Genomic DNA, 22574 nt, shown 5'->3' on the forward strand with positions numbered 1-22574 from the left:
CGGGTCCGGGCTGGGGATTCGAACCCGCCACCTTAGGTGTACGTGGCTGGCGCCTTAGCCGGTTGAGCTATAGGCGCCGAGCCTATTACTTCTCTTCATGAGTCCTGTGACAAGTAGCTGACCATGTGGAAACGCAGATGCAGGCATAATCTGCTATGTGCTCCGGGGCTTAGTAAGAGAGTCCTTTACAAAGGACGACTTCCTCATTAAGTTAGGTTTATGAAGAATTTGGTGATACAGGCCCCCCTCTCTCTCTCTCAGTCCACAATAGCTCCCTAACCCTCTCTGCAGTTCCTCAAGGCCCCTGAGGAAGCCGGGGGTGGAGGGCACCCTGAACCTCCCTCTATATCTCCCTTCCTGGACAGGAAATGTGTCATGGAGTGGGAAGAACCCCATGACAGCACCTTGTACTGCCTTCAGACAGATGGTAACCACCTGCTGGCCACAGGTTCTTCCTACTATGGGGTGGTACGGCTGTGGGACCGGCGCCAAAGGGCCTGCCTGCATGTAAGTGTACTGCCCACTTGATACTGCCAGGATGCCAGGATTCCTTATTATGGGCTGTATCTGGGAGAGGGTAATATGGCCAAGGGTGTGCCTGGAGAGGGTCAGAGGAACCCTATAATGGCACATGTTCCTATTTCACTGGGCCTGGGGATCCTAGGTAAGGTAACCCCATTTCCCACATGGAAAGCTCTTACCTCTTCTTGTGCTCTCCCTTCTAGGCCTTCCCGCTGACATCGACCCCCCTCAGCAGTCCTGTATACTGCCTGCGTCTTACCACCAAGCATCTCTATGCTGCGCTGTCTTATAACCTCCACGTCCTGGATTTTCATAACCCATGACTATCAGGCCACCCCTGCTAGGGAAGCCAGCTGAGTAGCTCCCTGCTGAGTACTCCCTGCTAAGTAGCTAGGGAAGCCAGCTACTCAGGGACCACTCTTGCCTGGAAGGTGCAGTGAACGCTCCTCTCTATTGCCCCCACTGTGCTCCTAGACTTGTGAATCAGTGCTTGGGTACCTTAACTAGAGGCTTCTGACTCTTGGGGCTTTGGGGTAGACCCAGAGATGCAGTCCCTCCCAGGAACGTGGAGAGACAAGCCTGCTGCTTTGGGAAAGTGCAGTTGAACCTGGGCCTTGTGTCCCTATTTGACCAGAGCAAGCATCTGTCCACCCCTTTGACAGCCTACAGAGTGAGGTGAGGAGCTCCTTCCTTCATGCTTGGTCCCTTTATGCTTCTTCCCAGAAGGAGAGGTGAGGCTGCCAATACCTGCCTGCTAGCATTGGCCTCCTCAGTCTTAGTCAGACCCTACCCTTGACCAACCTCTTAGGGCTGAGAGTTCATTCCTGGGCCACTGTAGACTGGTTTTGCTTTGAAACCAAGAAAGGACTAAAGGGAACCTAGTAGTTCTGAGTGAGTTCTGAGCCAGCCCTACCTCAGTCTGGCTGTTGAGACATGCTACTTTTCATTTTTGTGAAAAATAAAGCTTGATTGTTCATAGATCTGGTTCTTCACTGGCTGGGTAGTTCTAGGAGGCCCCAGGAAAAGGGAAGAACAGTTTCAAAGTCAGGGTTGTATATGCTGGGGAAGGTATGAAATCAACCTTGTGGCTGTTTCCCAAAGAACAAGGGTTTCTTCAGGAAAACCCTGTTGACCACCTACCCCTTCAGCTGTATGTGCACATGTGTGTGTGTGAGAGAGAAAAAGAAAAGAAGAGAAGTATGGAGAGGGGATTATGGAAGGGCTCCAAACTGCTATCATCTGTGGAGGCCTTTCTGCACCCCACCTCACATACACACAAACCCTTAGCAACACTTTGACCCTTACTCTGGCTTTTCACCCTCAATATCTAAACATCTTGTGCTGTTTCCAAGGCTTTTGCATTTTTAAAACTTCTGCCTTGCCCATACCTAACCTATCTTAGGGAGTTTCCTCTGAGATACTTTTGCAAGCTAAGGTAGCACAGGGTTCTAGCCTAGCCTACCTCTGAGTTTATGCAGACAGGCTGGAGGAAATGCCCTGCTCTGCCCTATTGGGGTCATGAGCTTCCACCCTCTTCACCTCCCTTTATGCGGAAGGATTTATGTTGAAGGGCCCCAGGATGAAGAAGGGAGGCCACTGGGGTCTGGGGGCATGCAGCATACAGAGGTAGACAAAAGGATAGTTCCTGTGCAGTAACTCAGAATGACTTTACTCAGGAAGTAAGATCATGACTCAGAGGCTAGGAGTACCCCACAGTCCAGTCCTTCAGACTCCAGATAGCTCCTAGAATCCAGGAGGCTGCCCTGGGCTGGAAAGGCCTAAGCCTGAAGTTTCACGGTGCCCTCCATGCTGGAGGTACAAGACTTTGTGGTTAGCTACTGGGTCTTGCAGTCCCCATCGCCGCTGTGGGCTGTCTTCACCTTCTTTAGCTCCTTCTGTAGCTCTGACTCAGCCATTATGACCTCCTTTGGCTTCTGATACTATAAATGGAGCCAGAAAGACGACATATTCAATCACTATCCCTGTTCCTTCCACTCTTCAGGCCACTTCTGTGTACATGAGAAAATTGAGGTCTACAGACATTTAATGATTTGCTCCAGTTCATGTGGCCTTTGGACCAGAACTCAAAAGTCCTGCAATTTATTCCCCATCATTTTCTACCCTCTCTCATCTGTGAATTATATGACCAGGCTCCTCCCTGAGGCCCCACCCTGCTCTTCCCCATGCTGAATTACAGATCCCTGTTCTCTATCAAGCACATCCTAGGGGTTAGGGCCACAACTGGGGGCTCCTGTGGGATTGGAAGTGGACAGGAAAAGAGGAAGCCACTCCCTGGTGTAGTACACAAGAATTCTGGGAGAATCTTACAGAGATTATTAGGGTGCAGTTGGCATGAGCAAAACTCAGCGAGGAATCATCCAGAGGTAACTGGTATCTGTCTAGGTCAGGAATGGAGAACTTCTTGTAGTACCTGTGGGAATACCAAGAGGCTGTTAGGGCTCCCAACAGTTGGGCATCAGGCCCTCTGCCACCAAGCTTCTACACAGTTTGATACCTTCCACACAGCCAGAGAGGAAGAAGGGACTCCAGAATATCAGTATTACAGAGCTCAGTAGCCCTGGGAAGAAAGGGATGAAAGCCTTATATCCAGTCCAATGGCAGAACAGAAGCAGTCACAATTCCATGATTAGACCAGAGTTAGAATGACTCACACTAAAGGTTGAGTTCCCCAAAGACAGGTAGAAGAAGCTTCCCAGAATAAACATATACCTCAGGTGGCTCGGGCCTCCTCTACACCCAAAGCCCCATGAGGACACCAAAAGATGGGACATATGTTCTCACAAAGGATAAAGAAAAGGGCTGTCCCCCAATGTTAAGGCCCTGCAGTTGCCATTTACATGGGACTTCCACTGAAGATCTTAGTTACCTTTTCCTCTTTGGAAGTCTTTCCAGGCCTTGTTAGCCTGGCTACTTGTAGATCAACGAGAACAGTACATCCACAAGGAGAAATCTCCCTCAGAGGACAAATGATGTTACTCATCACAGAAGCTGGATCTCTGGACTACTTTGCTGGTCCCAAGACCTTACTACTATAATTTCAGACACTGTACATGGCCCCTATCATATGCAGGTGCTAGCCCAGAAATTAATGATCCTTTTTAGTAAACGAAATTAAAAAATGAAAACCCAGATAGCAATACCCAGCTCATATTGTATATAACTGGACTTTGTTTTGCAGGAAATTTAACCCCCGTTACCAAAGAGAAACCTTAGGCTCCAGAGAGACGAAATATCTTGCCTGTATTTCATAGCCAGTTGTCAGTAGAGTAAGGAGTCAGGATTTAAGTTCCTTGTTCCTGGTCTGATGCTTATTACACCAGAGCAAGCACAAAAATGGCCTCATCTCTAAGGCCCATTTGGCATTTTCCTTGCGAGTGTAGCTAGGCTGTGGCCAATGACCTCTTACCTGGCAAGGCCTCTTACCTGGCAAGCCCTCATATTCTGCTACAGAGGTTGTGTGGGCTGTGAAGGGAAATGCCTCAGGCAGGTACAAACAAACTCAAATGAGGGGCCTAGAGAGGATGGGGCTTTTAATACTTCAGAGGGGCCTGGGTCCTTGTGGTGACAGCTTCCCCAGTCCACTTCAAAAGCCCTGATGCCCTGGGGACTCAGAGTTGACATCAATGCAGCACTTCTGCTCCATTCCTCCCTGCTCAAATCCCTCCGTTCAGCGGAGGCTCTCAGGGGCCCTCTCCTCCCAGGTTCTCCACTCCCCACTAAGGTGCTGGACCCATGGCAGGAAAAGAATGTTTACTTAAAGGCTGACAGTTCAAAAGGAATGGGGGCTGGGGGATCCTAATGGCACTGCAAGTTGCTTTATTTTCCAAAGCTCAGCCCCAGGGAAAGGCAATCCATCTGCCTGTAAACCCAGGATGGAATGCCTGCCTCATCCTCTTCCTAGCCAGCCCAGGCTGAGGGCTCTTCCTGAGGCCCTTGGTCTAGCCAGCAAAGGTGGCAGACACTGATAATAGAAGAGAGTCAAAGGTTAAACAGCAGAGATTAGATGAACACAAAAGCTTGTTAGGAAGTGTTAACATCTTCCCTTCAAATATACACACAAAGCAGAACCAGGAGAGAAACAGCCTAGCCGAACCTTTCTCCCAAGTTGGAGCTGTGGTATTTAGAAAGAATCCCAGGGTTTGGTCGCAATGGTAAGCATAGGATCAGAGCAGAGGGAACCTGAGTGTAGGGTTTGCCCCTTCCTCATCCTACTCCCACCAGACTAGGGGAATAGAGGCAGAAGAGGTCTGGAGGCTCAGTTTTTTGATTCTATTATAATAGATTTAGTTGAGGTTAAGTAGATTGGTTGAGGTTAAACAACTACTTAGAGTAGGGGTTCTCTCTGTTCCTAATGCCGAGGCCCTTTAATACAGTTCCGGTGGGTTGTGACCCACAGCTTGAGAACCACTGACTTAGAGGCTCCTGACAGGCATGGGACATTTGCCTTCTCTTCTCAGGTCTCAGGGGTCATTGGGGTCCCTTGCAACCTCCATTTCCCCAGCCTTGCCATGCTAAATACTGCATTTGACTTTTTCATGTGGACAAGAGAGGAACCCACTGTGCTTCTGGAAAAGGAATGTTCAGCCTCAGGTAGCTCTAGGTAGATGGCATACATTTATTGGGCATCAACATATCTTGGCCTTGATTTCAGGATAAAGAAGAAACAAGGATATATTCCTGCCTGAGTAGACCTTGTTTTATTTCTTGCTAAAAGCTCAATCGTTCTAGCAGGGTAATACCCTGGCTTCCTGCAGATGCCCAACTTCCCCCCATTCCCACTTCCCTTCACTGTTTTCAGTCTCAGCCATGAAATGAAAGCTGACATTTAAACAAAATTAATGCACATTCTGCACCAGGCACTATTCTAAATACATTTAATCCTCAAAACAACTTTCTCTGGTTGGTTACTTCTATTATCCTCTCTTAGAAAAGAGGAAACTGAGGCATGGAAAACTTGAGACTTTGTGCCAAAGTCACAAAGCTGATAAATGGAGAAGCCCCTATTATAAGTGATAATTCCCCAAGTCTCCTGATCCCTTCCTCTCTCTACATTTTCACCACAAAGTAATAGACCACCTGGTCTAGAGTCCCTGTGTTTGTCCAAGGATGGGGCAGATCCTGGGATTGTGGGTAGGAGATTCAACAGCAAACAAGTTTTCTGCCCTGGGACAGGGTACTAACCTGGGTACTCCAACATATCAGTGGAGCCTTCCTTTCTGAATGTCAGTCTTCAAGAGACTTACTGGGAGTAAAGGCTTACAATGGAACTCCTGGCCGTACCCTGTGGCCTTGGGCAGGCTGCTTAACTCTTTTTTTTTTTTTTTTGAGATTCTCACTATGTCACCTTCTGTAGAGTGATGTGATGTCACAGCTCACAGCAACCTCAAACTCCAGGACTTAAGCGATTCTCTTGCCTCAGCCTCCCAAGTAGCTGGGACTATAGGCACCTGCTACAACGCCCAGCTATTTTTTGTTGGAGTTGTCATTGTTGTTTAGCTGGCCTGGGTGGGTTTGAACCCACCAGCCTTGGTGTATGTGGCTGGTGCTGTAACCACTGTGCTATGGGCACTGAGCCCAGGCTGCTTAACTTCTGAGCATCAGTGTCTTCCTCCAAATTCCTTCCTCAAATAAAGGAGCTGCATTAAATGAACTTGAAGTCAAAGAGTTCAGTACAGGCCAATTCTGTACCTCTCTTCTCCCTATCTGAACAGATGACAACTTCACTTCAGCTATTTCATAAGTGACCTACTGCCTCCCTTCACTCTCTATTATATCCCTTCCCCAAACCCATTCTCCCTTCCAATGAAGGAGAAAGGGCACCAGAGGACAGGGCTTCAGAAAGAGAGACTGAGGGCAGAAACAGGGCTGCTATAGACCATCACTCAAGCCATGTGCCACACACCTGCATACTGGCATGGCCAGAAGGGTCCAAAGAGGCCTCCAGCCCATCCCACCCTTAGAAAATTAGCAGGCAAATCTTAAACATCAAGGCTCTGGGCAAACTCACCACCCCTACCTATAGTAGCCCCCTGCTAGAGAATCACATTGCTCATGTAATCCTAAAGGCACTCGGAGTTCTACTAAAGAGAAGGCTATTTAATCCAAAGTTTCCTAAACTTATTTGACTATAAAATCCTTTTTCTAGTGTCATGTAACACCTCTGATGGTGTTAGTACTGCTGATGTCAAATCAGCCAAGTTCTCTTCAGTTTTCAATTTCCAAAGAATTGTTGAGGACCTGCTTCAGGCCAGCACATGTATGATTTCATCAAATTGCCAAAACAACCTGTGAGGTAGATGTGAGTATTCTTCTGTGATAGATAAGGAAACCTTGCCCAAAATACTATAGCTAATATGTGACAGATTTAACCCAACATCTTCCCACTTTAGTACCGTAGCACATTCCAGTTACAGCTGTCAGCGTCTAGGATGAGACTAAGAATATGCTTTCTGCATAAACGTCATCAGAAACAGAAGGTCCAATACTCGGGTCCTGAAAAAGTACCTTTCCCTTCCCTAATTCATCCCTCTCTAATGCCAGAGGCCAAGGCATAATACATTAGAATTAATTCCTTCAAGTAAAGTGGCCAACCCAGGCGGGGCGCAGTGGCTCACACCTGTAATCCTAACTCTGTGGGAGGCCAAGGTGGGTGGATTGCCTGAACTTGCAGGTTCGAGACCAGGCTGAGCCAAGAGAATTGCTTAAGCCCAAGAGTTTGAGGTTGCTGCGAGCTGTGACACCATGGTACTCTACTGAGGGCAACAAAGTGAGACTCTGTCTCAAAAATAAATAAATAAAAATAAAGTGGCCAACCCAGTTCTATAGGATCAAGGAAGGTATGGATAAACGAATTCTGGCTTTGATCAGCAACTACATTCTAAGCTATTAGAACTGGGCCAGGTGTAGAACCTCTAGATGAAGGAAGAGGTCAAATCAGAGAGAAATGCCATGGTGTGGGAGAAACTGTAGATGCCAGGCTATCAAGAGAGGTCATTGACTTTCTTTTTGGCAGGTTAATTCATAAATATATACATTTATATAATTAATATATAGCACAAGAATAAAAATATGTATCCTGCCCACCACCTCCAGATGGTATGATGATCAGAAAATAGCTCTTTTTTTTTTTTTTTTTTTCTCTGAGACGGAGCCTCAAGCTATCCCCCTGGGTAGAGTGCCATGGCATCATGCTCACAGCAACCTCCAACTCCTGGGCTCAAGCGAGTCTCCTGCCTCCGCCTCCCAAGTAGCTGGGACTATTTTTTGGTTGCAGCCGTCATTGTTGTCTGCCGGGTCCAGGCTGGAGATTCGAACCCGCCACCTCAGGTGTACGTGGCTGGCGCCTTAGCCGGTTGAGCCACAGGCGCCGAGCCCAGAAAATAGCTCTTAAGGCCAGGTGTGGTGCTCAAGCCTGTGAGCCTAGCACTTTGGGAGGCCAAAGCAGGAGGATCACTTGAGGCCAGGAGTTCAAGACCAGCCTAAGCAACTTAGCGAGACCTCATCTCTATGAAAAATAAGAAAAATTAGCCAGGTATTACAAGTGCCTTTAGGATTACATGAGCTCTGTGACTCAGCCTGTAGTCTCATCTACTTGAGAGGCTAAGGCAAGAGGATCCCTTGAGCCCAGAAGCTGGAGGTTGCAGTGAGCTATTATTACACCACTGTACTCTAACCTAGGAAGTCCCTGCCTTGGAAAACAAAAAGAAAGGAAAAAAAAGTACTGTAAAAAAAATTTAAAAGTACTGTACCCTGAGAAAGTGAAACACTGCTCAAAGTAATAGCTATGAGCTCTGTTTAATTAAAGGGAGTAAGGTATAGAACATATCACTCCAAGTAGAAATTGAAAATGCAACTAGATTCAGGAAAGATCCAGTTAAGGGTTTAACAGCCTCTCCAGCCTACTTCTCAGCAGAGGAGCCTGAGGCTGTCAAAGCTGAACCAGCCTGGGACACTGGACCACAGACTTATGGGGGTCTCCAGAGTAGGTCCTGAAACACTCTTCTCCACTCTATGGGAATCCAACCCCCAGCCCTGACCCTTCTGGAGTACCACTCTCTTCCTACTTGGCTTCACCCATTGTTTCAAAATATCCCAAATCCCCCTATCCTCTTTACCCCATAGCCTTGGGGGCTATAACAAATGATCTCTAGCCATGGAGCTCCTGGCCAACAGCGCCACCTATGGCTGGACGTTTGCAGCGGATGGGACCCAGAGGATTCGCCCGCAGTTGAATTTTTTGGTGAGCTAGCTAGCCTTTCTTCTCACTCCTTGGTAATCACATTTCCGCTTGATATCTGTATTCGACAGTGACCTCTGGGGGACAAAAAGGAGGCAGCAGCCAGCTCCACAAAGTGCTAGGCTGCAGATTCAAGTGCTATCAGAAGCACTTTTGTTCCCCGTTTGGACCCAGGGCTTCTTACACCAGGGAATGCTTGCTGAAGCATGGAGTTTGTTTTCCTACAGGCAATTTCTTTGTTGTCTGAAATTGCTAAATTCCACTTTAGGCACTGACTCCTGTTAATGATGAGAACAATAACAAGAATAAACTGCCTTTTATATGAGGCCTTCAAAGTGCTTTATAAACGCAAACCCTTATTATTATGACTTTATATTTATAGACAAGACCCACTGCACGAGCTTCTAGCTGCATGTGCAGCAATAATCCTAAAATTAATTCATTTATCTCTACCTCTTCCCTTGTCCCCTTAACCCTGCCAAAGTGATAGGCTATGGGGGTCATTAAGAGAATGGTAGGGCTCAGGCCTGTGCTTAGGGGAATCTGGGAGCCACCCTGCTTCCCTGTGGGCCTCATGGGCCCAAAGGAGATGGTTGGGGAGGCTAGCATCACACTGCCTAAGAAGACAGAGAAAGGGACCCAGAACCTCCTTACTGTATGTTAAGTAGTGGATGGGTTGGGGCATCTCTGGGTTAGGCTTAGCACATCATGAGGCTTGTTGAATGGCTTCACAACTTGCTGACAGCTAACTCATAACACCTCCCATCTCAATGCCCAAATCTATTTCATGAGTAATGGCCCTATACTACAATCCCTCTGGTTCAGGTTAAGACCAATTCACTTCAGAGCCATTTTCTTCATGCCTCAAACACAGCTCTTCTACAATCAGTCAGAAGCCCAGAAACCCAAATGGGATCAATGCGCTCCCAAGACAGAAATGTACCTCAGTCACCTTTTGTCCTTTCAACCTCGACCTAGGGGACTACAAAGAGACGTTGAGTACCCCTTTGAAACATGCTGCAAGAGACTTCCAAGATTTCAAAGTGTCTGCCCATTGTCAACTCAGTTCAGGGAGGGATCAGGTCTACTGCTGCTCAGTCCAGTACTTGTCAGTCCTATAATTGCCACCTCAGAAAGATGTGCCTTCCAGACTATTGCTCCTTGACAGCTCTGACAGTGATGTCACTAGGCCAAGTATACTAAGATGTCAAGGTCATAATAACCTAATAGCAGAACTACCTGAGTTAATGGTTACCTAAAGTTAATGGCCATGTGTTTCCTTCACCCCCTTATTCAACAAATATTAAGCCCCAGTATGTGCCATGTACTATACTAGACACTCATTCAAGTTTTCCTGCCACAATGAAGCTGATTATATTATTTAAGTTGATCTTACAGAGAGGAAGCCCTTCTACTTTCAGTGACTTTTGGGTTTTAGTTCAGCCTCCTTCACTCTCTTCCTCAGAGACAGGCTTCTTTGTCTTCTGGGGTAGGGAGCAATCTGAGACCTAACCCCAGATCAAATCCCATCCCACACCCCACTCATACAAAAGCAGACAGGTACCTTCCACACTACTCACTTTTTGTTGGTTGTTCTGACAATGATGCAGCGCTCCTTCTGGTCCACACAGACATTATAGGTATCCTTAGAGTAGGGAAGGTTTCGGATCCGCCACTGGAAACTCATCTTTGTGTCCTTGCGCAGGAAGATAGGCTGTAAAAGGCAAATCCAACTCAAGGACTGTTCTTGGAAAAGGTCTGGCTCCACCCTTCTCAAAACTCTACCAGGGGCTTGGCACCTGTAGCTCAGTGAATAGGGTGCCAGCCACATACACCGAGGTTGGCAGGTTCAAGCCCGGCTGGGCCTGCTAAACAACAACTGTAACAACAACAACAACAAAAAGTAGTTGGGCTTTACAGCGGGCACCTGTAGTCCCAGCTACTTGGGAGGCTGAGGCAAGAGAATTGCTTAAGCCCAAGAGTTTGAGGTTGCTGTGAGCTGTGGTGCCACAATACTCTATAGAGGAAGACATAGTGAACCGATGTCTCAAAAAACAAACAAACAGAAAAAATTCTACCCAGGGGTATAATAGGAGACCCTCAGTTCTTCGCCATAATGCCCCTCCCATGCTACTATTGCTATGACATTCCAGGCCTAGAGCCCTCACCCTGGGATGATCAAGCCAAAATGTTTTTATTCATCCAAACAAACATTTGTAGAATGTTGTGTCCAGGTGGACATACTGGAGATGAGGTGAACAGGACATGTTCCCAGCTTTCAAGGGGTAGCAGTCCACCCTCACCTTAGCCCCCACAAGGCACTTGGACAAATGGACGTACATTAGCATTGCTTTCCTTGATGAGTTCGGGGCCTAGGCTCCCTGTTCCTGGGGGCACTGGCTCTCCCACCTCAAGCTGCCACTGGCCCAAGACTCCCAGAGCACTTTTCACACGCCACTTTCTCACTGCAGAGAGAAGCAAACAATGGGATGATAGTTAAGAAAGGGTCTTTGCTCTTTTCTGCCAGATTACCAACACCGTGTTAGGTAACTAGAACAAGATAAAATTGGGAATTTGGGAACTTTACATTAGGCTTTGTTCACCTGAGCAGGGACATTACCAACTCTGAAATCTCAGTAGAACATTTCAATATCAAACAACTTGCAAAACCTATCTCATGAGTGCCCAGACAAAAGGACTAGAATGAAGCTCTAAGAGGAACCAAGTGGAGTTAAGAAACCCTTAGATTGGGTTTTAAAAGGGTTTTCAACCCTTTCAAAAAGATGCAGAAGTTAGAAAAAGGGTAGTTTCTAGTAACAGGGAAAACTTGGAGCACAAAAAGGGAGCTAAGGGAGCTAAGACATTCTTTTCAGGCCAGGCACAGTGGCTCACGCCTGTAGTCCTAGTACTCTGGGAGGTTGAAGCCAGTGGATAGCTTGAGCTCAGGAGTTTGAGACCAGCCTGAGCAAAGTGATACCCTATCTGTACTAAAAATAGAAAAATTAGCCAGGCATTGTAGGGGGTGCCTGTAGTCCCAGCTACTCAAGAGGCTGAGGCAAGAGGATTGCTTGAGCCCAGGAGTTTGAGGTTGCTGTGAGCTATGATGATGGCATGGCACTCTACCCAGGGTGACAGAGTTAGATTTTGTCTATTAAAAAACAAGCAAACAGGCTCAGCGCCTATAGCTCAACAGGCTAAGGCGCCAGCCACGTACACCTAAGGTGGCGGGTTCGAATCCCCAGCCCAGACCCGCCAAACAACAATGACGGCTGCAACCAAAAAACAGCCGGGCGTTGTGGCGGGCGCCTGTGGTCCTAGCTACTTGGGAGGCGGAGGCAGGAGACTTGCTTGAGCCCAGGAGTTGGAGGTTGCTGTGAGCTGTAATGCCACGGCACTCTACCCAGGGGGACAGGCTCTGTCTCAAAAAAAAAAAAAAACCAAACAAAAAGATGCATTTTTTTCCCTCTCTAAAAAACTTGCAAAGGAAAAATAGATTAAGAGGGTAAAAGCTGTTGGGCAGGTTTGTCTCATGATTCACAAAGTCCAAACATAGAAATTCACTTGTTTCAGGTATACTTCACTCTTAAAAAAAACCCTGAAATCTGTACTTAAATAAAATCTTAGGCACATACCATATTTTAATGTACTATTTATAGAAGATCTGATGCAAATTTTTTGTAAAATGGAATCATTTAATAATGCAAATAAACATCTCTATTTTACCTTGTTTTACAACCCAGATGTTTGCTTTAAAGGACATAATATTATGGAAATTATATATCAGGACACTAGTTCAAGGAACATTAATTGGAAACCCCTGCTGAGATTTTCAGGGACCTTACTTAGGTATGTAGTGACTCCTGTTGTGCAGTCCACCCCTGCAGGAGTACAGGAGGAATTTTTCTGAGCCCTGAATTCTTTTCCCACCCTTTCTTTTCCTTTCTAGCTGTACTTGGTATCATGGAGGGAAGGGCTGCTGCAACTTGTATCCTCCGGCCTGAGCAGCCCAGTCTTGGCTAAAGACTAGCAACTTTCTGTGGCTATCTTTGGAGCTAAACATCTCAAAAAGCTCATGGTACTCTGCTACAGTTGTTTCCATTCGTTTGCTCCTTTTTCCAGGTTGGGAGATGATAGCTACAGTCTGATTCTCAGCATCAAGCAAGTGGGTGGTTTTCCTTTAGACCTTTTGAGCAGCTGTGCCAGATGCAAACATCCTCACTGCTCTAAGTAAAGAACACAAGCTGAACATAGAAGAGTACTGTAAAATTAGAAATTTCTCTTGAATATGCTTTTATAAGGTCTGCTACATTCTGCAGAGTGGTTTTATTATATCTTAGGGCCAAAAATCCTCCCTAGAAACCTATTTCCAAGTTTATAATGAAAATTAATAAGGAAGAGTAAAACTTGGAAATATGCTTTATAGGCAACTTTTTTTCAACAAACACTTCTCTTCTAAGTGAATGGACTATGACCAGGAGTATATCCAAATCTATTCACTGTAATACCTCACTTCACTGGAAGCCATCCTTCTGGGAGCCTCTGTCACAGTCACAAACTCAGAAGTGACAAATGCCTCAAGGCATAGCTTACTGTGACAAGACCCATGTAACCTCTACACTATAGGAAAGATCACTCCCAGATTCTCACCCAGACCGTGTATAAAATGGCTACATGTGGAATAAGGTAGGAAATTACTTTTTCCCCAGGCATATTGACAACAGTATCAGGGGACAGCTTATATCAGAGGGAAGAGTCAGAACTACATAAGCACTTGAGATCATTTAGAAGGAGAGCAAATAAGCACCCTTAGACACTGGTGGCACTGCTATATAACAGAACACAGTCATCACAGATTCTAGAGGTGAAGTCCCTTTAGAAAGCATCTAGTTTTAAAATGAAAAACAGCATTTCTTCCATTTCAACCCTAGCCACTACTGTTAGGGATGCTCAGAGAAACTAACTTATAAATGCCACAGCTAAACATCAGTTCTTCTTACTCTAAATCCAGAATTTGGATCATTAATAAAAGGTTAAACTTTATTCTATAAGTGTTCAATAAGCATATATAATATTTAGAAAGATTTCTTTTCTTTTCTTTTTTTAAGTAGCTCTGTTTCTTTCTGTTTGTTTAAGAGATAGTCTCACTCTATGGCCCAGGAGTGTAGTGGCATGATCATAGCTCACTGTAACCTCCAACTCCTGGGTTCAAGCTATCCTCTCACTTCAGTCTCCTGAGTAGCTAGGACTATGACCTAGCTAATTTTTCTCTTTTTGATAGAGGCAGGGTCTCACTATATTGCCCACACTGGTCTCTAACTCCTGGGCTCAAATGATACTCCCACCTTGGCCTCCCATATTGCTGAGATTATAGGTGTGAACCCCCATGCCTGGCCATATTTCTTTTTCATGTGTCCTTTAAAGGCTAAATTATGATCACCTGAAAAAATAAATTATAAGGAATATCTAACTATAGCTAGGTGGGTGCCCCTGTAATCACGGACCTTGTTATATTGTATATCCTAAGACATAATACAGTATTAGTGTAGACTGAGAGACAATAACTACCCCAGAATTTTTGTCCACTCTTTTAGTCTGAGATATATTGGGTTTTGTACAGAAATACTCAAAGAAGAAAATCAGATGCTTGCCTCCTTACTTCTGACTACTTCTTCCTTACTCTAACTCAGGTCACAGCTTGGCACCCTTGGCTGCTTCACTTTTTTATTTTTTTTTAACACCTTAAATTCTTTGTTAGATTGAAGAAGAAAGTTTTCCTTCCCATTCCCTCAAGAGATAAGATCCAATAAAGGATTTTGGCAAAGTTCTTATTTTTCCAATGCATGTGGGCATGAATGCACATTTGCAAATGCACACTTTGTCTTGTCTTTCTCGTCCCTGGCTTTGTTCCTAAACTCAAGGACGGCTCCTGCGGCAACAGAAGACTGCTTTCCACCTGCTGTCACTCTGATTTGATTATATGTTAAACCCAAACTGGTGCATATAAGGCAGCTCCTTGGGACGCTGTCACATCTTCCTGGCTGAGCCAGGGCCAGTCCTTGGAAAAGAGACTTTCAAGGACCGTGAAAAGGGTCTGATGGGGAATATGTGAAGGAGACAGGGCTTTGGGGCTTTTTCCTACATCAGCAGGAAGCAGGCTGATGTCCCAGACTGCTGAAAAGAGGCCCCATATTTCAGGTGGACTGGAAAGTAGAAGTCCTAAAGGCCTCTTTCCCCAAAGCTCCAAGCCCTGGCCCACTTCCAATATGGATAATTACATCCCCCTTCCTAAATACTCCCTGCAGCTTAAACTGGATGCAGGATTCTTCTTTTCTGCCCTAAAACACTGCAACATTGCTATGTAGCTATTAAACAGCTGCCACGGCCCATCCCCGAGGAGACTGAAGGGAATCGAGTGGGTCATTTATAAAGCCAGTGAAGTGCTTGGGGATGAAAGTGCTCAATATCCTCCAAATGTAGCCTGGGGTGGTTAGGCTGGCGGTCAAATACCAAAGCAGATTAAGCCGGTAATCCGAATGTAATCGCTGGGGGATGGCCTGCCCTTCAGCCTTGGCCCCCCTGGACATGCTGTGTTCTTCTCAGGCTGGTTTGATGTTCCGATCATTGTTATGGGGACTTCAGTTTTTTCCCCTATGAATACATATAGCATTCATTGTGGGGGGTGGGAATGAATAGCACTGAGAAGGTAGGAAAAAAATACGAGACTAACATGCTTATTGACACCAACTAGAAGAATTCTGTCCCAGACAGATGCACACCTACTAGCAATTCTTCCTCTGCACATTACTTTCTAAGTTTTTCTAATAGAAAACTAGTTTAGCCAATTATTAAATTTGTATAATTAGGTGGGAAAATTCCTATTTATTGACATAAAAGCCATGCCCATATTTTACTTCAAGGAAAGCACAAGCAAAAGCCATCTCAGGGCGGCACCTGTGGCTCAGTGAGTAGGGCACTGGCCCCATATACCAAGGGCAGTGGGTTCAAACCTGGCCCCAGCCAAACTGCAACAAAAAAAATAGCCAGGCGTTGTGGCAGGTGCCTGTAGTCCCAGCCACAGAGGCAAGAGAATTGCCTAAGCCCAAGAGCTAGAGGTTCCTGTGAGCTATGACGCCACGGCACTCTACTAAGGATGACAAAGTGAGACTCTGTCTCAAAAAAAAAAAAGCCATCTCAAGCCCTGGGATTATTCATATTTAAAAATTAATAATGAGTAGGCGGCACCTGTGGCTTAGTGGTTAGGGCGCCAGCCCCATATACAGAGGGTAGCAGGTTCGAACCTGGCCCCAGCCAAACTGCAACAATAAAAAAAAAAATAGTGGGCAGTGCCTGTGGCTCAGTGAATAGGGCAGAGGCCCCATATACCGAGGGCAGGGGGTTCAAACCTGGCCCTGGCCAAACTGCAACAAAAATAGCCGGGTATTGTGGCAGGCGCCTGTAGTCCCAGCTACTCCGGAGGCTGAGGCAAGAGGATCGCCTAGCCCCAGGAGTTGGAGGTTACTATGAGCAGTGACGCCACAGTACTCTACCAAGGGCAACAAAGTGAGACTCTGTCTCTTAAAATATATATATAGGGCGGTGCCTGTGGCTCAGTGGGTAAGGCACTGGCCCCATATACTGAGGGTGGCAGGTTCAAACCTGGCCCCGGCCAAACGGCAACAAAAAAATAGCTGGGCATTGTGGCGGGCACCTATAGTCCCAGCAACTCAGGAGACTGAGGCAAGAGAATGGTCTAATACCAGGAGTTGGAGGTTGCTGGGAGCTGTAACACCACAGCACTCTACTAAGGGCGATAAAGTGAGACTCTGTCTCTACAAAAAAAAAAAAAAATAGCCAGGCATTGTGGCAGGGGCCTGTAGTCCTAGCTACTCGGGAGGCTGAGGCAAGAGAATTGCTTTAAGCCCAAGAGCTGGGGGTTGCTGTGAGCTGTGACACCACAGCACTCTACCGAGGGTGATAAAGTGAGACTTTGTCTCTAAAAATAAATAAATAAATAATGGGGGCTGGTTGAGGTGGCTCACGCCTGTAATTCTAGCACTCTAGGAGGCCAAGGTGGGCAGACTGCTTGAGTTCAAGACCAGCCTGAGTAGAAGTGAGACTCCGTCTCTAAAAATTAGCTGGGTGTTATGGTGGGCACCTGTGGTCCCAGCTACTTGGGAGGCTGAGGAAAGAGGATCACTTGAGCCCAAGAGTTTGCTTGGATTTTGGTTACATGAATGTACGTATTTGTCAAAACTCTTTGAACTGTATACTTTAATATCTATGTATTTTACTGCTTATATATTACATCAATAAAGACAATTTTAACCATAGATTTACAGCTCAAAAAAAAAAGTTTGAGCTATGACACCAAGGCACTCTACCAAGGGTAACCAAGTGACTCTCTGTCTCAAGAAAAAAAAAAAAGAACAGTATTTTGCAAGGGCAGCTGGGATAGGGGAGAAGAATAAGAAAAAGATCTGCTATTCTAGAGGTTGGGGCCCAGTGATTCAAGTGGGGTGCTCCTCTTTGCCCACTCAGGCCATTTTGGAGAAAGGAAAACATTAAGAAAAGAGCGCTGGGCTCAGCACCTATAGCTCAGCGGCTAGGGTGCCAGCCACATACACCAGAGCTGGCAGGTTTGAACCCAGGCCAGGCCTGCCAAACAATAATGACAACTACAACCAAAAAATAGCTGGGTGTCGTGGCGGGTGCCTATAGTCCCAGCTACTTGGGCAGCTGAGACAAGAGAATCACTTAAGCCCAATAGTTTGAGGTTGCTGTGAGCTATGACGCCATAGCACTCTACTGGGCAACATAGTGAAACTCTGTCTCAAAAAAATAGAGTTTTGGGCCAGGTGCAGTGGCTCACACCTGTAATCCTAACACTCTGGGAGGCTGAGGTGGGTGGATCCCCTGAGCTCAGAAATTCAACTAGCATGACACTGTCTCTACTAAAAATAGAAAAACTAGCCAAGTGATGTGGTGGGCACCTATAGTTCCAGCTACTCAGGAGGCTGAGGCCAGAGGATTATTGAACCCAGGTATATGAGGTTACTGTGAGCTATGATGATACCATGACACTCTACCCCAGGGTAAAAAGAGTGAAATTCTGTTTCAAGGAAAAAAAAAAAAGAAAGAAAGAAAATGGAGTTTGGAAGCCAGGTCTGTTCTCCACTTGTCACCAAAAGAAATGACATGTTAACATGGGACACTGGGACATGAAATCTATAAATGAAGAAACCTGAACTTGTATTATTATTATTTTGAGACAGAGTCTCATTCTGTTGCCCAGGCTAGAGTGCCATGTTGTTATAGCTCACAGTAACCTCAAACTCCTAGGCTCAAGTGATCCCCCTGCCTCAGTCTCCCCAGTAGTTAGGACTATAGGTACCAGACACAACACTTGGCTAGTTTTCCTATTTTCAGTAGAGATGGGGTCTTGCTCTTGCTTAGGATGGTGTCAAACTCATGAATGCTAGGATTATAGGCATGAGCTACTGCACCTGGCCCTGGATTTGGGTTTTGGGTTTTTTTGCAGTTTTTGGCTGGGGCTGGGTTTGAACCTACCACCTCTGGTATATGGGGCTGGCACCCTACTCCTTTGAGCCACAGGCACCACCCTGGACTTGTTTTTAATTTTAATTTCATGTACAAGCACAACAAAGAGGCCTGAGTTTTGTTTGTTTTTACAGCAACAGCGACTATAGCTGTTTTATTTGCACTGTGTGGAGGGGAAGAGAGATGGTGCTCAGGGCTGAGGGCAAAGAGCTGTGGCTAGTCTCTGGGCTGGATTTGGGGGTGGTTAGCCCACGTGACCTCTGCTTTCATAAGTTCTCTCCTGTTAGGCATTCCAAGGCTGTCATCCCCTGGGAGCACTATAAATTACAATGCATTGTAAGAATATTACTACTGTATTGGTTTCCACCGAATCAGTGTCATATGCTAAACACATCAAGATTTTTAATAGCACCAGACTAAACCAATTGGGACTGGAGCCCAAGCAGCTTATAATAAGGAGGGATCAACACTTCACTCTGTGACTGAACATGCGCAGGACACACATTTTAAGACTGGAGACTAAGAGAATGCAAGCCAGTGTAATCCATGTTGTCGGTTCTAGACATTTATGAGCTGTCAGAAAAAGGGAAAAAGAAATTCCCTCACCAATACTACCTGTCGATCAGGCCCAGGAAGAAATTAAAATCAAGAATAATGACAAGAAAATAACGCAGCCCATGATTCCATCATTGGTCTTAGCATTTCAGATGGAACTTAATAAAGAGACTAACTCCCACTGCTGACAGCCTTGGGCCCTGGGTCAAAGAGCCAGCCACCTAGCTCTGGGAAGCTGGTTAATGCTGAGCTGCATACCTGGGAACAGAGAGAGGGCAAATCAAATAATTCTCAGAAATCCAAGCTGGAACCCACGAGCCTATTCTTAGAGGAAAGGAGTTACAGGAATGAAGATGGCAATGCTGCAAAATCACCAATTCTACCCTCTTCGATTCAGACATTTTTTCAAGATGAGGGTTATATTTTATAGTGTCACCTTGGAGCCAAGGTCAGAAGCTCTGCTTCTGATACTCACTTGTTCCTGGTGTAGCTTCAGCCAAAATAAAAAACAAGTGAAAAAAACTGCAGTGAAAGCCTGTTCTTACCTCTACCCAGACTATAGGCATATTTCCAATACCACTTCCTCTGTAGAGCTTTTTCTCAACCGTTTCTCTACATCCACATTCCCATCTTAGAAGAATTACCAACTCTCCCATTTGCATGAAGGTATATGTGGGGGGGATATGTTTTTCTGGTCAAAAGGACTCCCACTGTACTTTTGGTGACCAGATTATTCTCAAGAACAATCTTGGCCTTAAGGGCTTCTGTCTCCCCTAGTTTCTACATTGGTCTTGGCTCCTTCCTCAAGCCTAAGGCTAGGAGTGTTCACTTGTGCTTAGGTCAGCCCCAAGGATTTCTGAGGACCCACTGGAAGTCTTTGTCACTTACCTAGTAGTTCACTTGTCTTCTCATCATATTCTTCGGCCATTTCTTTCCCATCTGGAAACAAATAGTGCACTTTCCTTCTCCCTACACACAAAGCAAAAAGTGCCTTACCTCAAAGCCTCCTCTTGCCTAGGGCTTTGCAGATTAGGGGGCCTACCTGGGAAACAGCAGAAGCCTTAAGAAATATTGAGAAACCCTGCCAGGGCCTTCCCTGAACTCTTTGTCAAACATCACCCACCATTACTTTAAGACCTGTCCTGGGACTTGTGTCCTTTCAGATGGAACTTAGAAAAGAGACTAATAAGCTTCCTTTCTGAAACTCTGAATATGTCTTTGCTCTGCTATTTCTTCAACCAGCAATGGCTCCATACTTCTTCCCTTTTGTGGAACTCATCCTTGCCTTTCAAAATCCAGCTAAAATGTTACTTCCAGTGGGAAGTCTTCCTTAACTATCACCTCTAGCCACGTTGGCAGAATTAATCACTTCTTCATTTGTGCCTTCCTAATATTTTACTCACATCCATAGTAGAGCACTTATCACATATTATACTTTTTTTGAGACAGGAGCCTCAAGCTGTCCCCCTGGGTAGACTGCCATGACATCACAGCTCAAGCGAGTCTCCTGCCTCAGCCTCCCGAGTAGCTGGGACCACAGGCGCCTGCCACAACACCTGGCTATTTTTTGGTTGCAGCCATCATTGTTGTTTGGCGGGCCCAGGCTGGATTTGAACCTGACACCTTGGGTGTACGTGGCTGGTGCCTTAGCCACTTGAGCCACAGGTGCTGAGCCCATATGTTATACTTTGAAAAACATTTTTCATTTCACAAATGACATGTTTATCTTTCTTTTCTTGACCAAGCACTCCCTCCAGCTCTGCCTTCTGCACATCACTAGGTCAATGTTATCATATAGCCACACAATGTCACTCCCCATATATTTTCATTATGGCTCTTAGGTTGGGTACAATTTTACATCTGTTTGTGTGATTCTTTAATTATTGCCTGCTTGTTCTACTAGAAAGGATTTTATCTTTCATGCCTATGGTTTCCCAAAGACCAAGCATTATACCTGGCATACACTGGAGGTGCCAAAAATATGTATACACATTTAAAGTGATTGAGCTACGTGTACCTTTTTTTTTTTTTTTTTTGCAGTTTTTTGGCCAGGGCTGGGTTTGAACCAGCCACCTCTGGTAAATGGGGCCAGTGCCCTACTCTATGTATAGTTTTTGAAGTTGAATTGAATTACAGTAGCAATGTGTAGTATGATGTTCACTCAAAAAGTGGTGTCAATCAAATGCGTCACCCAACATGGGACAGGCATGAGTAGGATAGCTTTTTCTCTTAAAATGTACCCATATTTGTTTTGGCACCTTCTTGATCAAAAGAATAAATAAACATTGATATACTTTCTATTGAAAAAAAAAAAACAAGACCCCAAGGGGGTTGCCTAAACCAACTCCTCTACCTATGTAGTACACGTACAATCATAAGCATTTGCTTAACAGTGGCTAAGTAATTTCCCCTTTCTTTTTATACCTAGGTAAGCAGATATTGGCAGGCTCCTCAGCAACATTAGTAAAAGGGCTCTATTGCCCAGGAGACAAGTACCATAGATATGTTTGATAAATAAGAGCCCCAAGTTACCTTTTTCCTGTCCAATTTACTCTTCTGGGACATAGTTCTCTTAAATCATTCATGGTCTGTATTCCCCCAAATTTGCAGGGCCTCTCAGCAATCCCCTAAGTTACAGCACCCTTAATCATTTGGATGTCTCTTATAGGAACTAGAAAAGGTTTTCCTGCCAGGAATGCAATACAAGTAGCTAAGGGCATGCAGCCTTGAGTCCAGATAGGATGCAATGCTTACTATCAACCCAGCAGGTACTTTACACATTTTATCCGATTTAATTCCATATAATACTATATGTTTCCATTACCTGTATTTCACAGATGAGGAAAACTGAGGCTTAAATGTCATATAACTTAATTAAGATCATAAAGGTAGGAAATGACAGAACTGGGCTTAAACTCACTTAATTAAGGTCACAATCCATACTCTAATAACTATACCAGGATAATTTGTATGGCTTTAAATATTTGTAAGATTAAACATTATTCCCAGGGTTAATTGGCCATTTTTCTAGTGAATTACCTACTTACATAAGCCTTAGCCTATTTTGTTTGGGTACTCATCTTTGCCTTATTGATCTGATTGACCTTTATATATATAACCACGCATCATACATGTTGTAAATATTTTCAGTTTCAATTGCCTTTTAACTTTGTTTAAAGTGGATTCTCCTGAACAAGTGTTTAACTTTTTTTTTAAGAGATCGGCTCGGCGCCTATGGCTCAGGTGGCTAAGGCGCCAGCCACATACACCTAAGGTGGCAGGTTTGAATCCAGCCCGGGCCTGCCAAACAACAATGACAGCTGCAACAACAACAAAAAATAGCCAGGCGTTGTGGTGGGTGCCTGTGGTCCCAGCTACCTGGGAGGCTGAGGCAACAGACTCGCTTGAGCCCAGGAGTTGGAGGTTGCTGTAAGCTGTGATGCCACGGCACTCTACCCAGGGTGACAGCTTGAGGCTCTGTCTTAAAAAGAAAAAAAGAGATGGTACTCCAGCTATGTTGCCCTGGCTGGAGTACAGTGGCTCTTCACAGGCACAATCATAGCACACTGCAGCCTTGAACTCCTAGGCTCAACCAATCCTCCCATCTCAATCTCCTGGATAGCTGGGACTACAGGGACAGGCCAGTGCGTATAGCACATGTGTTTAATTTTTTTTTTTTTTT

General features: G+C 45.4%; 2 protein-coding genes across 4 annotated transcripts in view; one reads left to right on the top strand and one right to left on the bottom strand.

The window, feature by feature from the left end:
- FBXW4 (F-box and WD repeat domain containing 4) overlaps positions 1-1500 on the top strand; it is a 109604-nt gene extending 108104 nt beyond the window's left edge. For all 3 annotated transcript variants that reach the window (XM_003787243.3, XM_023511670.1, XM_023511669.1), the window contains 2 exons: positions 366-507; positions 726-1500. In XM_003787243.3, coding sequence (XP_003787291.1) covers positions 366-507; positions 726-845 — 262 coding nt within the window. In that variant the 3' untranslated portion in view covers positions 846-1500. The remainder of the gene's footprint in view (positions 1-365; positions 508-725) is intronic.
- Positions 1501-2164: 664 nt separating this feature from the next.
- Positions 2165-22574, bottom strand: part of DPCD (deleted in primary ciliary dyskinesia homolog (mouse)) — a 26134-nt gene continuing 5724 nt past the window's right edge. The window contains 5 exon segments of the mRNA XM_003787244.3: positions 2165-2462; positions 2851-2953; positions 10360-10493; positions 11120-11244; positions 19781-19861. Of these exon segments, the coding sequence (XP_003787292.2) occupies positions 2358-2462; positions 2851-2953; positions 10360-10493; positions 11120-11244; positions 19781-19861 (548 nt within the window). The 3' untranslated portion in view covers positions 2165-2357.

The sequence above is a fragment of the Otolemur garnettii genome, unplaced genomic scaffold (genome assembly GCF_000181295.1).
Source record: "Otolemur garnettii isolate 467f Iridium unplaced genomic scaffold, OtoGar3 scaffold00021, whole genome shotgun sequence".
Classification (NCBI taxonomy): Eukaryota; Metazoa; Chordata; class Mammalia; order Primates; family Galagidae; genus Otolemur; species Otolemur garnettii.